Source organism: Coffea eugenioides, chromosome 2, assembly GCF_003713205.1.
Source record: "Coffea eugenioides isolate CCC68of chromosome 2, Ceug_1.0, whole genome shotgun sequence".
NCBI classification, from domain to species: domain Eukaryota; kingdom Viridiplantae; phylum Streptophyta; class Magnoliopsida; order Gentianales; family Rubiaceae; genus Coffea; species Coffea eugenioides.
Genome location: NC_040036.1, coordinates 5,047,122 through 5,059,251, shown reverse-complemented (window position 1 = coordinate 5,059,251; position 12,130 = coordinate 5,047,122). Strand labels below are relative to the sequence as shown.

Below are 12,130 nucleotides of genomic sequence, written 5' to 3'. Positions count from 1 at the left end.
TTTCATAAGAAAACAAAATTATTAGTGAAATTAATGACGTGATTCAAGATCGTGATGAGGTAAAATTCGAATTGATGAGTTATTTGAATAAGAAAATCAAATAGTTGAATTGGTTGAGAACAATTGTGGAGTGAACAATCTAATTGAATAATTTGATACTACTTTAATGGATGAGACTGTTCAAGTGGACAAATTAAAGCAAAATTTTGTTGATGGTGAAAAATTTTAGTTATGGTGACTATGATTTTGTGGTTTTGAAAGATTTTATTGATGATATAGATGAATTAATTTTGAAGTGTTCAATCGAGAATAAGTGAATATGTTTGAATTTCTCAATAAAAATGATCAAGCCAAGACATGATTCAAGAAGTATGAGTTTGGTCCACTACTACATGTGAAGATGAAATTAAAAAATTAATCGCAAGTTAGTGTTTCATATCATTTATATAGCGACTGAGTTTTCTATACCGAGATTCAAACTCGTTATGGCATTGGAGAAGATAACATCGAAGAGTTTGATTTAAGGAAGGCAATATTAGAAAAATTAACATTCAAACTCGTTATGGCATTGAAGAAGATAACATCGAAGAGTTTGATTTAAGGAAGGCAATATTAGAAAAATTAAACAAAACTTGATTGATAATCTAACATATGCATCAAAGTCAAAAGTGTTTTTGTTAGTTGCCAAATTAATTAGGTTGTTAAAAGTTATTTTAGTTTTCATAGGAATCAAGTTAGCGTCGTTGTCAAATTAGTACTAGCATGATAGTAGTATTAGTTAGTTACCATATATCTTAGTGGTTAAAGTCCAAGTGTCTAGTCCTGCAAATTAATTTGGCAAGTCACCTTTAATTCTTTTGTCGGTTGAAGCATAAGTGTCGAGTCCAAATCCGAATTTGTTTAGGCTTTTTAATTACTCGGCTAATTAGTCTATGAACGCTGCTTCTTGAAGAGAAAGCTCGAGAGGCTGGCTACTCGAGAAATTTCAGTTGTCGAGTTATCTAAGAGATATTTGTGTTGTGAGCTAGAGAGTAAAAATTACGGCATGATATTATTATTATTATTAAATTTTGAACTAATAAAATTATTGAGTGTTTGTTGATACATATTTTGATATGTATTAAAATAGCTTCCTCTGGTGCCAATAATTATAATGATATTATGTATGTTGAGATAAAAAAAAAAAATACTCCTAACGAAATATGCCAGAAGAATTCTTCTGTAAAAATTCACAATCCAAATGTCTTACGAAATCACTTTTTGAGTTGCCCTGATTGCCAAGAGGAGAAATTTGACTTTTAGGTTGTGTTTGGATTGCATTTTTCATGATTTTTCATGGAAAAATTACTGTAGCGATTTGATGTATGTGAGGAAAAAATATAATAGGGAAATGTGATCACGAAAAACGACGTAATTTTTCGACGGAAACCGGCAATCCAAACTTCTTTGTCTTGTAAAAAAGTGAAAGTGAAAGTTAAAATTCTTAATTTTTACGTTTCGATAGCACCTAATTATTCCAATTACCATTCTTAGGATATCAAAATCCTTTTTTGTCTTTCTAAAGTTTAGTATGATAAACACACGGCCAGTGACTACTAGTTCTGCGATTTACGGTGAAATGGCTTTGTTTGAATCTCCTGTTTTTTGAGTGTTTTTCAAAAATTAGTTTTTTAAATACAATAAAAGTTACAACAAAGTACTGCTGGACGATTAATGGATGCTCCTTTTTAGAAAAAAAAATCTCTGTGCAATGGCCCCCAAGAAGTGATGAGAAAAAGTAAACGGAAATATTAATTATTATTGTCTGTATGACGCCATGCAAAATGATACAGCTCTGCCTCTGCTACTGTTATTCAAACCCTGGTCTGGTCTGGTGTGGGAAGAGTGCCATTTCGGCTGTGGGTGGGGATGGGATCCCGATCATCATGGGAATGGAGAAAGGGGGCTACTGTCAAATTACTTTGTGGTAGGCACTAACAATAAATTCATCCAAGAAAGGCTCGTACTCATAGTCATAGGGAAGAAGACTAGACCTGTGCACTTTGCATCCTTTACCAATGCAACAGGCTTTCTTAATTTCCCCCTTAGTTCTATTAATTTAAGCTTTATTTTATCTCCCCACTTTTCTTTCTTGCCAATGTTTGAATCATTTAATTAATTACTAGTTGGCCTTCATTTGTTTTGTTCTTCGCTGACATAGAAACAGATATTATTGCCACTTTGCGTAAGTCCAGACGAAAGCTTTTCTGTTGCTAGTTCTTTCGGAGCTAGGAAGGACGGAACCTTTGGTACATACTCATCTTTTATTATTTTTATGCTAATATTATCCAAACTCCAATTAACTTTTGTTGCTCATTGCTGATTGGCGTCTGATCACGAACCGCTTTGCTTTTTAATTTGATCTTTTTATATGTTTGTTCGTCTACGGCTTTTTTTTTTTGCGGCTTCGTGACAATTCATAGTAGTGTGGGTGATACATGCAAAACTGGAGGACTTCTCAAGCAAGTTTCCAATCCTACTGCCTACTGGAGGGAGTTCCCCGCGGGCCGCGGCCCGGGGGAGGGGGGGAGAGGAGAATAATGCTTTGAATAGTCCTAAACAAATAAAAAGGAAAAAAAATGCCTTCATTTGGCAAAATTGCTTATTTGAAAAACTTCCCAATATTTGAAGTGTACTTTGGCCTGTTTGGCAAATGAATTTTTGCCCAAATTTGTCTCCTACCAATTTTTTAACAATTTTATTTACCAATAGTACTCTCAAAAAATTTCTCAAAATTTTTAACTTACACACTTCAAAATATGTAAAACACACAAAAAATTTCCCTCCGTCCTTTCTTCTTCCACCTCAACCCTCCACCACCTTTGTCGCCGGCACCGGCGCCGGCCACCTTTTTTTGTGACTTTTCTTTCTCCCTTTCCCCCCTCTCCTCCCTTTCCCGCCACCCTTCCCTTCCCCTCTGCCCGATCTGGTCTCGCGACCAGATTGCAGCCAGGGGGAGGGGGAAGGTGGCGGTGGAGGGAGGAGAGGGAGAGAGATAAAGCAAAAAAAACAAAAATTCATGTTTGGCGCTAGTTCTTCTGGCGGATGAGGGGGAAGGGAGATGAGGGAGAGAGAAAAAAAAAATTTCAGTGTTTGGCGCTGGTTCTTCTGGTGTGGGAGGGGGAAAGAAGAAGAAGAAGAAGAGAGGAAAAAAAGAAAAAAGAAAGAAAGAAAAAGAAAAGACAAAAGTTTTTTATTTTAAAATTTTTCCTACAACCTTTACAATTAATTATACTAGAGCTTTAAATAAACACCAAAAAAATTCATTTGTCAAACGACCTTTATTTAACAAAAAAATACAGTGGGTATTTGAGCGCTTACTATCTTTGTCATTTGTTCATGTAAGAAGCAGAGTAGTATTTGATTTCTAAAATTTTTTTAGTAACTTCCATTTTGCAATGAAAACTATGAGAACAGCATTCCACTCGTCCCAATGCGAAAATTACAAATCATCAAAATGTGCAACGCAGGATTATTTAAAGCGTCTAAAGCTTGAGGGAAATTGAGAATGATTGTCTCTAAAGCTTGTTCTTTTTTCTAGGATAATACTACTACTTTGGAGACATTAATGATACAAAGGAAATGGTCATCATTCATGAGCTATAGAAGTCAAAACTGACAATGAAGCGACAAGAATTTAATACTTGGCAGCCATAATTGTAGCACTACTGCTATCATGTCATATGTTCTCGTACTCGCCGGCAAAGTGCTTCAGCGTCATTGAATCATCTGGCCGGGAAAAAATAAAAATGTTTATTGAATCATCTGGCCGCTTTGCAGTCGTTAAATGTTCAAGAGCTTAAGCCCTCAATAGTACACAAAAAGATTTACTCCTTCGAGAAGAAACGAAGTAAATACAGAACTGTGGTAGCTGTTCTTGTGCATCTCCATTATTACGTCCCCTAGAAAGATTTTCCATCTTCATGCATGCCTGTTGCTGTTGCCTATGAATCCCTCGGGTCTTCAATTGCTGCCGGCTGTTTACTTTCACCAACAATCACCCACCTTTATTTGTTGTACTCTTCGCGAGAGAATCCAAATCTTACGAGGGAAGAGAAAGGAGAGGGCTTGAAGATCGAATCAAACACTACTAACGAATTAATATCCTTAATTACTTATTGTTTAAGTTGACTTTCATTTATATACGTTTGCCCATTAAAGTCTTATTGCACATTATTATTATGTAAGTATAATCTTACCATTATTACTTTTTCCCTGTTGGACGACATTGTCAGAGTTGTTATGCCAGTTCCAGCCGCTGCAGCGGCGGTATTTTCTCGGTGTCTCTTCCTAATTGCCGGTTTCAAGTAATACAATTGCCGTAGCGTAGAAATTAAGATGATTAACTTGGCCAATCATGGGCAAGATATTTGCAAGGCACCTGGCAAATTAGTATAATCACACTTCTCTAGTCCAATGATTCTGATGATGAAAAGAAGGATGGGCTGATTTGCGTAATTCTCTGTTTGATGGGGGCGGTCCTCCACGACCTGCTGTCACATGAAGCACTCTCTATCTCCAACAGAAAAAAAAAAAGGAGAAGGAAAACCCGAAAAAGAAAAAGAGAATAAGCAAGCAAGCAATTGATCAAAGCGTAACAGTTTTGGTATAATTGGAGGGAAATTGAGATCACTTTCTCGGATCCTGCGACGGAACATTGCCCTCACTGTCTAAATATATCATCAACATTCTGCTGGCGAAAGATAAAGGAAACAAGGAATGATGAAAAGCGGAAATAAAAGAAAAGCGGAAAGAAATCCAAGAAAACCAAAAGTATAGCTGGGAGTCTTATATAGCAGACAAAGTTGAGAGAGAGAGAGAGAGCGCAAAAGAAGCAACAGAACAATCAAGAAAATCAGTCCTTAAACTCACAAAATACATACTAAGAGGAGGAAGGAGCTAGAGTAGTGTCGTAAACTGATATGTGTAGAGTTTTGTAGCGAGACTGTTTTGATGATGGGAGCTACAAACAGAACTTTTAGTACCAAAAGTTCTTGTAGAAGGAGAGGAAGAAGAAGAAACAACAGTTGTGGTAGCAGTAGCAATAGTAGTAGTTTCTTCCTTTCTTCTCTCTCTTCGTACCAAACAAAACCCACTGAAGAAACTAATCATCGTCATCATGAAACACCACCCTCTGCTCCCTGCACTCCAAAAAAGCTACTCTAGCCATCAAAGCCTTTCGACCCTTAAATTTACCCTATCTCTTAGCAAAGCCAACCTCTCATCAACCTTTATCACCGCCACTGCTCCTTCAATCCCACAACCATGAACCAACACCATTCTCTCTTCCTCAGACCGAAGTTTTTAGCACTACTGATAATCGTTGCTCTTCTTCAAATTTCTCCGGTCATTTCTGCCGTCAGCCCAGCTCTTCCTTTGCAACTCATCTCCCTTCTTTCTCTCAAGTCTTCTCTTAAAGACCCTCTCAACACCTTCCAGGACTGGGACCCCGCACCAACCTTCTCCAAACCTGAATTTCCAGTATGGTGTACGTGGTCGGGTATCAAATGTGACAAGAAAACCAATCAAGTTACGACCCTTGATCTCTCCAGGCGCAACCTCTCAGGCATCATTCCGGCCGATATCACATACATTTCCCACCTGCATCATTTGAATTTGAGCGGAAACGCATTTGACGGCACTCTACCGCTGTCCATATTTGAGTTCCCTTTTCTTAGAACGCTTGACATTAGTCACAACTACTTCAATTCAACATTCCCACCTGGCATATCCAGGCTCAGGTCCCTCACCCACCTGAATGCCTACAGCAACAGCTTCATCGGCCCTTTGTCAAATGAAACCATTCATCTCAGGTATCTTGAGTACCTCAACCTTGGGGGAAGCTACTTCGAAGGCCCGATACCCGCGAGTTATGGAAGTATTCCTAGGCTGAAGTTTATGCATTTAGCTGGAAATAATCTGACCGGTCCAATTCCAAATGAATTAGGTTTCTTGAATCAGCTGGAGCATATGGAGGTGGGATACAATGGCTACAGCGGTGGGCTTCCTTCTCATCTGGGCAACTTAGCGAATTTAGTATATCTTGACATCTCGACAGCTAATCTTTCAGGTGAGATTCCAGCTGAGCTAGGTAACCTGACAAAAATAGAAACGGTGCTGCTTTTCAGGAACCATTTTACGGGCGCCATACCAGAAAGTTTGGCTCAGTTGACATCACTGAAGATACTTGATTTGTCAGATAATAACCTCACAGGCACGATCCCGGTCTCGTTTTCAGGATTAAAAGAGATTACCCAGTTGCAGTTGATGGGTAACAACTTAACAGGTGAAATCCCCCAAGGATTTGGTGAGCTTCCTGGCCTTGAAATCTTGGGTTTATGGAACAACTCACTCACCGGAATTCTACCTCAGAAGTTAGGCTCAAATGCAAAGCTACAAAAGCTAGACGTCTCTTCAAATTCGCTCTCGGGTCCCATCCCGCCAAGTCTTTGCCTAAGCAACAGTCTCGTCAAGCTCATCCTCTTCTCCAACCAATTCGTGGGCGAGCTTCCTTCAAGTCTAGCAAATTGCACAGCCTTGAATCGTGTTCGGCTTCAAAACAACCAACTCAACGGCTCAATACCGTCAGGTTTCGGTTTCCTGCCGAACTTTACATTCATGGACATCAGCAGGAATAACTTCACTGGGCCGATTCCCAAAGATTTAGGGAATGCCGTCAAGTTAGAGTACTTGAATATATCGGAAAATTCGTTTGATTCTGAGTTGCCGAATAATATCTGGAGCGCACCAGCCTTACAGATATTGTCAGCTAGCTTTGCAGACGTCATTGGTACAATTCCGGATTTCAAAGGCTGTCGAAGCTTGTACAAGATTGAGCTAGAAGGAAACAATCTGACTGGAAGCATCCCGTGGGATATCGATCACTGTGAAAAGCTCATACATTTGAATTTGCGTAAAAATTCGTTAACAGGGATTATTCCTTGGGAAATATCAACACTTCCCTCCATTACGGACGTGGATTTGTCTCACAATTTTCTTACTGGAGCAATTCCGTCGAATTTCGGCAACTGCAGTACTCTGGAGAACTTCAACGTTTCTTACAACCAGCTCACTGGTCCTGTACCCTCCTCGGGCTCCGTCTTCACTAGCCTGCATCCGTCGTCCTTCACTGGCAATGAAGGGCTTTGTGGTGGGGTCATCAAAAAGCCTTGCCGGACCGATGGACTCGCGGATGGAGCAGTGGAGGTCAGGCAGCAACCCAAGAAGACGGCCGGTGCAATAGTTTGGATCATGGCCGCTGCTTTTGGGATGGGATTGTTCGTTCTAATCGCGGCCAGTCGGTGTTTTCATGCCAATTACAGAAGGAGATTCGCCGGAGACAGGGAAGTCGGGCCGTGGAAACTAACTGCATTCCAGAGATTGAACTTCACGGCTGAGGATGTGTTGGAGTGCTTGACCATGACGGACAAGATCCTAGGAATGGGGTCCACGGGGACGGTGTACAAGGCGGAAATGCCAGGTGGCGAGATCATAGCGGTGAAGAAGCTATGGGGGAAGCACAAGGAGACGATCAGGAAGAGGAGAGGAGTTTTGGCCGAGGTTGATGTGTTGGGGAACGTGCGGCACCGGAACATCGTGAGATTGCTGGGATGTTGCAGCAACAACGAATGTACCATGTTGTTGTACGAGTACATGCCCAATGGGAGCTTGGATGATTTGTTGCATGGCAAAAATAAGGATCAAAATTTGGTGGCAGACTGGCTCACCAGGTACAAGATTGCTTTGGGCGTGGCTCAAGGGATTTCTTATCTGCATCATGACTGTGATCCGGTGATCGTCCACCGCGACTTGAAGCCCAGTAACATACTTTTGGATAGCGAGATGGAGGCTCGGGTGGCCGATTTTGGAGTGGCTAAGTTGATCCAGAGTGATGAATCAATGTCCGTGATCGCTGGATCTTACGGTTACATTGCTCCAGGTACGTTCTTGTCATCTTTTGCTGTGATTTGCTGCTGCGAAAGTTATGATTTTGGGGTTTAATTTCATTGCCGAACGTGATGTTATAAAGTCAATTTCCAATCTTTCACTGCTACTGGGTGCAGCTCTAATAGTTGTTTTTTTTTTGCCCTTTTTGGTTTGTGTAAAGTATGTTGGTTCAATCAAGATCCAGAAGTAGTTGGAAGGAAGTAACTAAAATAAATGTTCCTTAAACTAAGAATTGGGAGTCTGCTTCATTCGCTGCCAGTAGGGAATATCCGTAGTTGTGTCGTCATGTCGGTTTTGTACCTTCTGTTGGGTGACGAGAGACGCCTTTTGCCCTTTCCTCTTGCGTGCCCATGGTCGTGGTAGTGCCATGTCTTGCGCACATTATTGTTATGTGGTGCAAGTCAATTTAGTGGATTGGTGGACATGTTAAGTTTTGTTATGGATTTTTGTCAGATGCTACCTGCCCTTTTCGTGGTGTATAAAAAATTCGTGTAAGTGGACTAAAAAAAAATGTTTCTTTTGAAAATTACCCATTCAAAATATAGGTAAAATCAAACCATTGTGCACGTATATTGATGAAATACATGTAATCAAATTCAATAGTTTCTTACTTGAAGCAAGACACATTAAAGTTAGCCTAGTGATAACTACCAGGATGGTCTAGGGATAATAGTTGGTCGCCATGGAACTGAAATTGCCGAGCTTTACCCGTACAATCAAATCAGAGGAGGCAGGAGGCATTATGTTGTGCACTGTACTCTCTGCTCCAATGCCCCAATCTTTATCTTTTCGGATGTTTCTCGCCGTGATTTACTGCTCTTCCCCATAGCGCACTATTAGGCGTGAAGACCCCTTTTGCTTTTAGTTTTCACTTTTCTCTCGTCAATTGGTCCCACCTCTTATTTTTGTCAAGTTTGTTTCATGGTGTCTGATAAACATGCTTAATGCTAGTACATGCCTTGACGAGAATCCAAAGTCAAATGCTTTGGGCGGTTGAGGCTAAAATCCTACCATGCTTTTCCAGCTTGTTCCTTTTCAAATTTTCAGCGTTCATTTCTATTTTTTTTTTTGCAATGGATCTCTCTGAAGTTGGTGCGACTTGTTTTTGCAGAATATGCTTACACGCTGCAAGTCGATGAGAAGAGTGATATTTATAGCTACGGCGTGGTGTTATTGGAAATCTTGACCGGGAAAAGATCTGTGGATGCAGAATTTGGGGATGGGAATAGTATAGTAGATTGGGTGAGGTCTAAGGTTAAGAGTAAAAATGGTTTTCTTGACATTCTGGACAAAAATGCTGGTGCGTCGTGTGCCTCTGTGAGGGAGGAAATGATGCTAGTGCTAAGAATTGCATTGATCTGCACCAGTCGAAATCCGGCTGACCGTCCAACCATGAGGGATGTAGTATCAATGCTGCAAGAGGCCAAGCCGAAGAGGAAACTGCCCGGAGGCGGCGTAACTGGAGGCGGCGGCGGCGAAGAAAATGGCACTGCTTGCGATGCTATTCCTTTGGCACAAAAGCCGGCACCTATAATTGAATGCTAATAGGAATGGGATTTTTTTTTTTGGGGTTTTTTTTTTCACTTTTCTAATTTTGATTGTGGGGATTGGTATAGGAAAGTCAATTTTTTTTCCCTCTTATTTCCACTTCCAAGTGTTCTGATTCTATCACTTGCCGTGACTCGCACATTAAGCTTGTTAAATGGTTCTTAATATATGCGTGCAAATTTCATAAACATCGAACCCTTGATGAGGGATGGATTGAGTTTTTGTTGAATCGCTATTGGTGATAAATTCAGGTACCGGAGAGGCTTGAAGAAACAAATGAAAGCACCGCTGAAGCAGCTTAAGCATCATCACCTCTCTCCACCGGAAACATATGGACGACATATTGTTATCCAACGGTTCTAAATACACGTCACGTATAAAAAAATCTTGTATTCAAATTCAAATTTAGACGATATAACATACATTTAATTCCATTGGTGCATACATTAATAATGTAAAAAAATTAATCAATATAATAATAATAATAATGTTTCTCGTATCACTCCAAATGTCAAATATGCATGATGATAGAGAGTTGAAAGAAAATGTTGTTAAATTTCACCATGCAACGTCCGCGCGTGCAATACACCAAAGTGTAGTGCAAGATCAAAAGGCTTTTACGCTAAGGGGTGAGAATTGCTGAATTGACTCTTCTAGACTCTTCATCAAGCTGTATGGAATGCAACCTTAAACTTGTCTCTTGTGCCTGCAAATTGAGGGTTTCAACTTTCAATCAGATCTGAAGCTTTTCGAGTTTAACTAATCAGATTGTGCATGGGAAATGTATTGCTATACAATGCACTAATTAGACGCAATAGTTTCTTAGAAAACCCATTGATAACTGAGGTTGGGTTATGGGCCTAGTTTTGGTTTATTTGAAGCCACTATTGGGTCTAAACTCGAGATGCGCGATCAGCCCACATCGACCGCAAGCTGTACTTGAACAGTAACTTTTTGCACAGTCCGTTTAGATCAACCATTTTTTAAAAAAATAAGTTTTTTAAATACAATGTTGTAATAATATACAAATAAAAATAATTAAAAAAAATCTCATCCATACAGTATATCAAATATTTCAAAAAATATTTATAATAAAATTTTTTATATACACTGCTATATTAAAATTTTTTAAAAACACTCCAAGAAACAGTTAATCAAAACAGAGATAGATAGACATATTTTATAAGTTAGACCCAGAATAGAAAAGTTTTTTTTTTTTATTTTAAAAACAAAGAAAATCCTGTAGAAACTCACCGCCAATGATGCAACCGTGGCCAAATTCTTTTCGAGCATAATAGCGCAATCCTTCTCTTCGTTCACTATGACTGAAAGCTCAGTTAACATGTAACATAGTCGCTCAACCTGCGCCAACAGAATCCTCAAACCGAAAATTGGAGAACTTACAGAAGTCGGTTTTTATAAATATGTAAACTGAATTGATTCATGCGATAATCCTTTGGTGTTTTAATTATACCTGCGCTTGAATATTTGTGATCTTTGCTCCTATGTTTTCTATAACTCTCGTCGCCATGATCATCCAATCAAGCAATGACGTTACATCTGCCTGTGCAAGCAAAGAATTGAAGATTGATTAGGAATTAGAATCTCGTCCTACGAGTGGAAATTAGGTGAAAAAAAATATGAGGATCACATATTCACAACTAACCAACCACGAAGAGATTAAACCAAATGCGTACCTTTGCACCTTGGTCCAAAGGGAGACAGCGTGATATTGCTGACAATTTCGTCGCCAATCCTTCCGCAGCTTCACGGTTCTTGATCTCCAATCTCGCCCATTCTTTTAGCAAACAGAATTCTGAACGGAGTATATGATATAATTTGATCTGCTGGTTGAGCCTTTGCAGCTGAATTCTTTTTCCAGCTATGGCGTTTTTCATTATAGACCCTTTTAGCCAGAAGTTGAAAAGCTTCTTCTGTGCAGCTCCCTTGACCGCAGTCGTTGAAACCTGAGCTCTTGCATTGGCAAACCTCCACTGCAATAGTGCATTATGTATAATGCGAAACCGATGATGTTCTTCTTCTTGTAGGCGGGACGCTTTCTTGATCTTCTTGCCCAAGTACTTCAAGACCCCACTTACTACACCACTGCTACCCTTATCGCTGCAAGAGTCCCTCTTCGATTTTGACACTAAATCAAGTGGCCGCCGAGGTGCCGGTGACGGGGGATGCAATGATCGACCCGGTGATAAAGCCCAAGCAGAAGGAGAAGTACCGGCGGACCTCGATCGTCTAGGCACGTCCATCTTACTTTGCCTGCGTAGTAGAAGCTTGTTAGCATCATCTCTACTCTCTGGAGGTAATTTCTTTCGATCGATTCTTGACGTCGGAGTACTCTCCTCGACTTTACGAGACCTTGATTTTGAGGGATTCAGCAATGCGGGCCGAGAATTTGGTGCTTGCATATGTGCATCCGCTGGAGCTGGTCTGCTTTTGCTTTGTAGCAAGGGAGGCGAACGAGTAAGATTAGTGAATGGATGATGCTTCTTATGGCAAGTGTTGCCATTGCTGCTGTTCTCCATTGATGGATGCATTTGCTAATGCGGTTTTTGGACCGAGCAATGTGGAATGCCATGCG

At 40.1% G+C, this 12,130-nt stretch overlaps 2 protein-coding genes across 2 annotated transcripts; one reads left to right on the top strand and one right to left on the bottom strand.

The window, feature by feature from the left end:
• Positions 1-4,861: 4,861 nt before the first annotated feature.
• LOC113762273 (leucine-rich repeat receptor-like protein kinase TDR) lies at positions 4,862-9,754 on the top strand. The gene is made up of 2 exons (XM_027305650.1): positions 4,862-7,978; positions 9,098-9,754. The coding sequence occupies exons 1-2, from the start codon at positions 5,305-5,307 to the stop codon at positions 9,529-9,531; spliced, it is 3,108 nt and encodes a 1,035-aa protein (XP_027161451.1). The 5' UTR covers positions 4,862-5,304; the 3' UTR covers positions 9,532-9,754.
• Positions 9,755-10,156: 402 nt separating this feature from the next.
• On the bottom strand, positions 10,157-12,099 carry LOC113754994 (QWRF motif-containing protein 7). Its single transcript, XM_027299127.1, has 4 exons — positions 11,232-12,099; positions 11,009-11,098; positions 10,789-10,896; positions 10,157-10,240 (listed from the first exon to the last, which is right to left on the bottom strand). The coding sequence occupies exons 1-4, from the start codon at positions 12,084-12,086 to the stop codon at positions 10,157-10,159; spliced, it is 1,137 nt and encodes a 378-aa protein (XP_027154928.1). The 5' UTR covers positions 12,087-12,099.
• Between the last annotated feature and the right edge of the window lie 31 nt (positions 12,100-12,130).

What these genes read in the sequence shown, in the direction of transcription:
- LOC113762273 (XM_027305650.1), top strand. Translation starts at nt 5,305, where the DNA reads ATGAACCAACACCATTCTCTCTTCCTCAGACCGAAGTTTTTAGCACTA. An exon ending in TTACGGTTACATTGCTCCAG is followed by an intron (nt 7,979 to 9,097) that starts GTACGTTCTTGT and finishes TTGTTTTTGCAG; the next exon opens with AATATGCTTACACGCTGCAA.
- LOC113754994 (XM_027299127.1), bottom strand. Translation starts at nt 12,086, where the DNA reads ATGCATCCATCAATGGAGAACAGCAGCAATGGCAACACTTGCCATAAG. An exon ending in CTTTGGACCAAGGTGCAAAG is followed by an intron (nt 11,099 to 11,231) that starts GTACGCATTTGG and finishes TTGCTTGCACAG; the next exon opens with GCAGATGTAACGTCATTGCT. An exon ending in CCACGGTTGCATCATTGGCG is followed by an intron (nt 10,241 to 10,788) that starts GTGAGTTTCTAC and finishes CTCAATTTGCAG; the next exon opens with GCACAAGAGACAAGTTTAAG.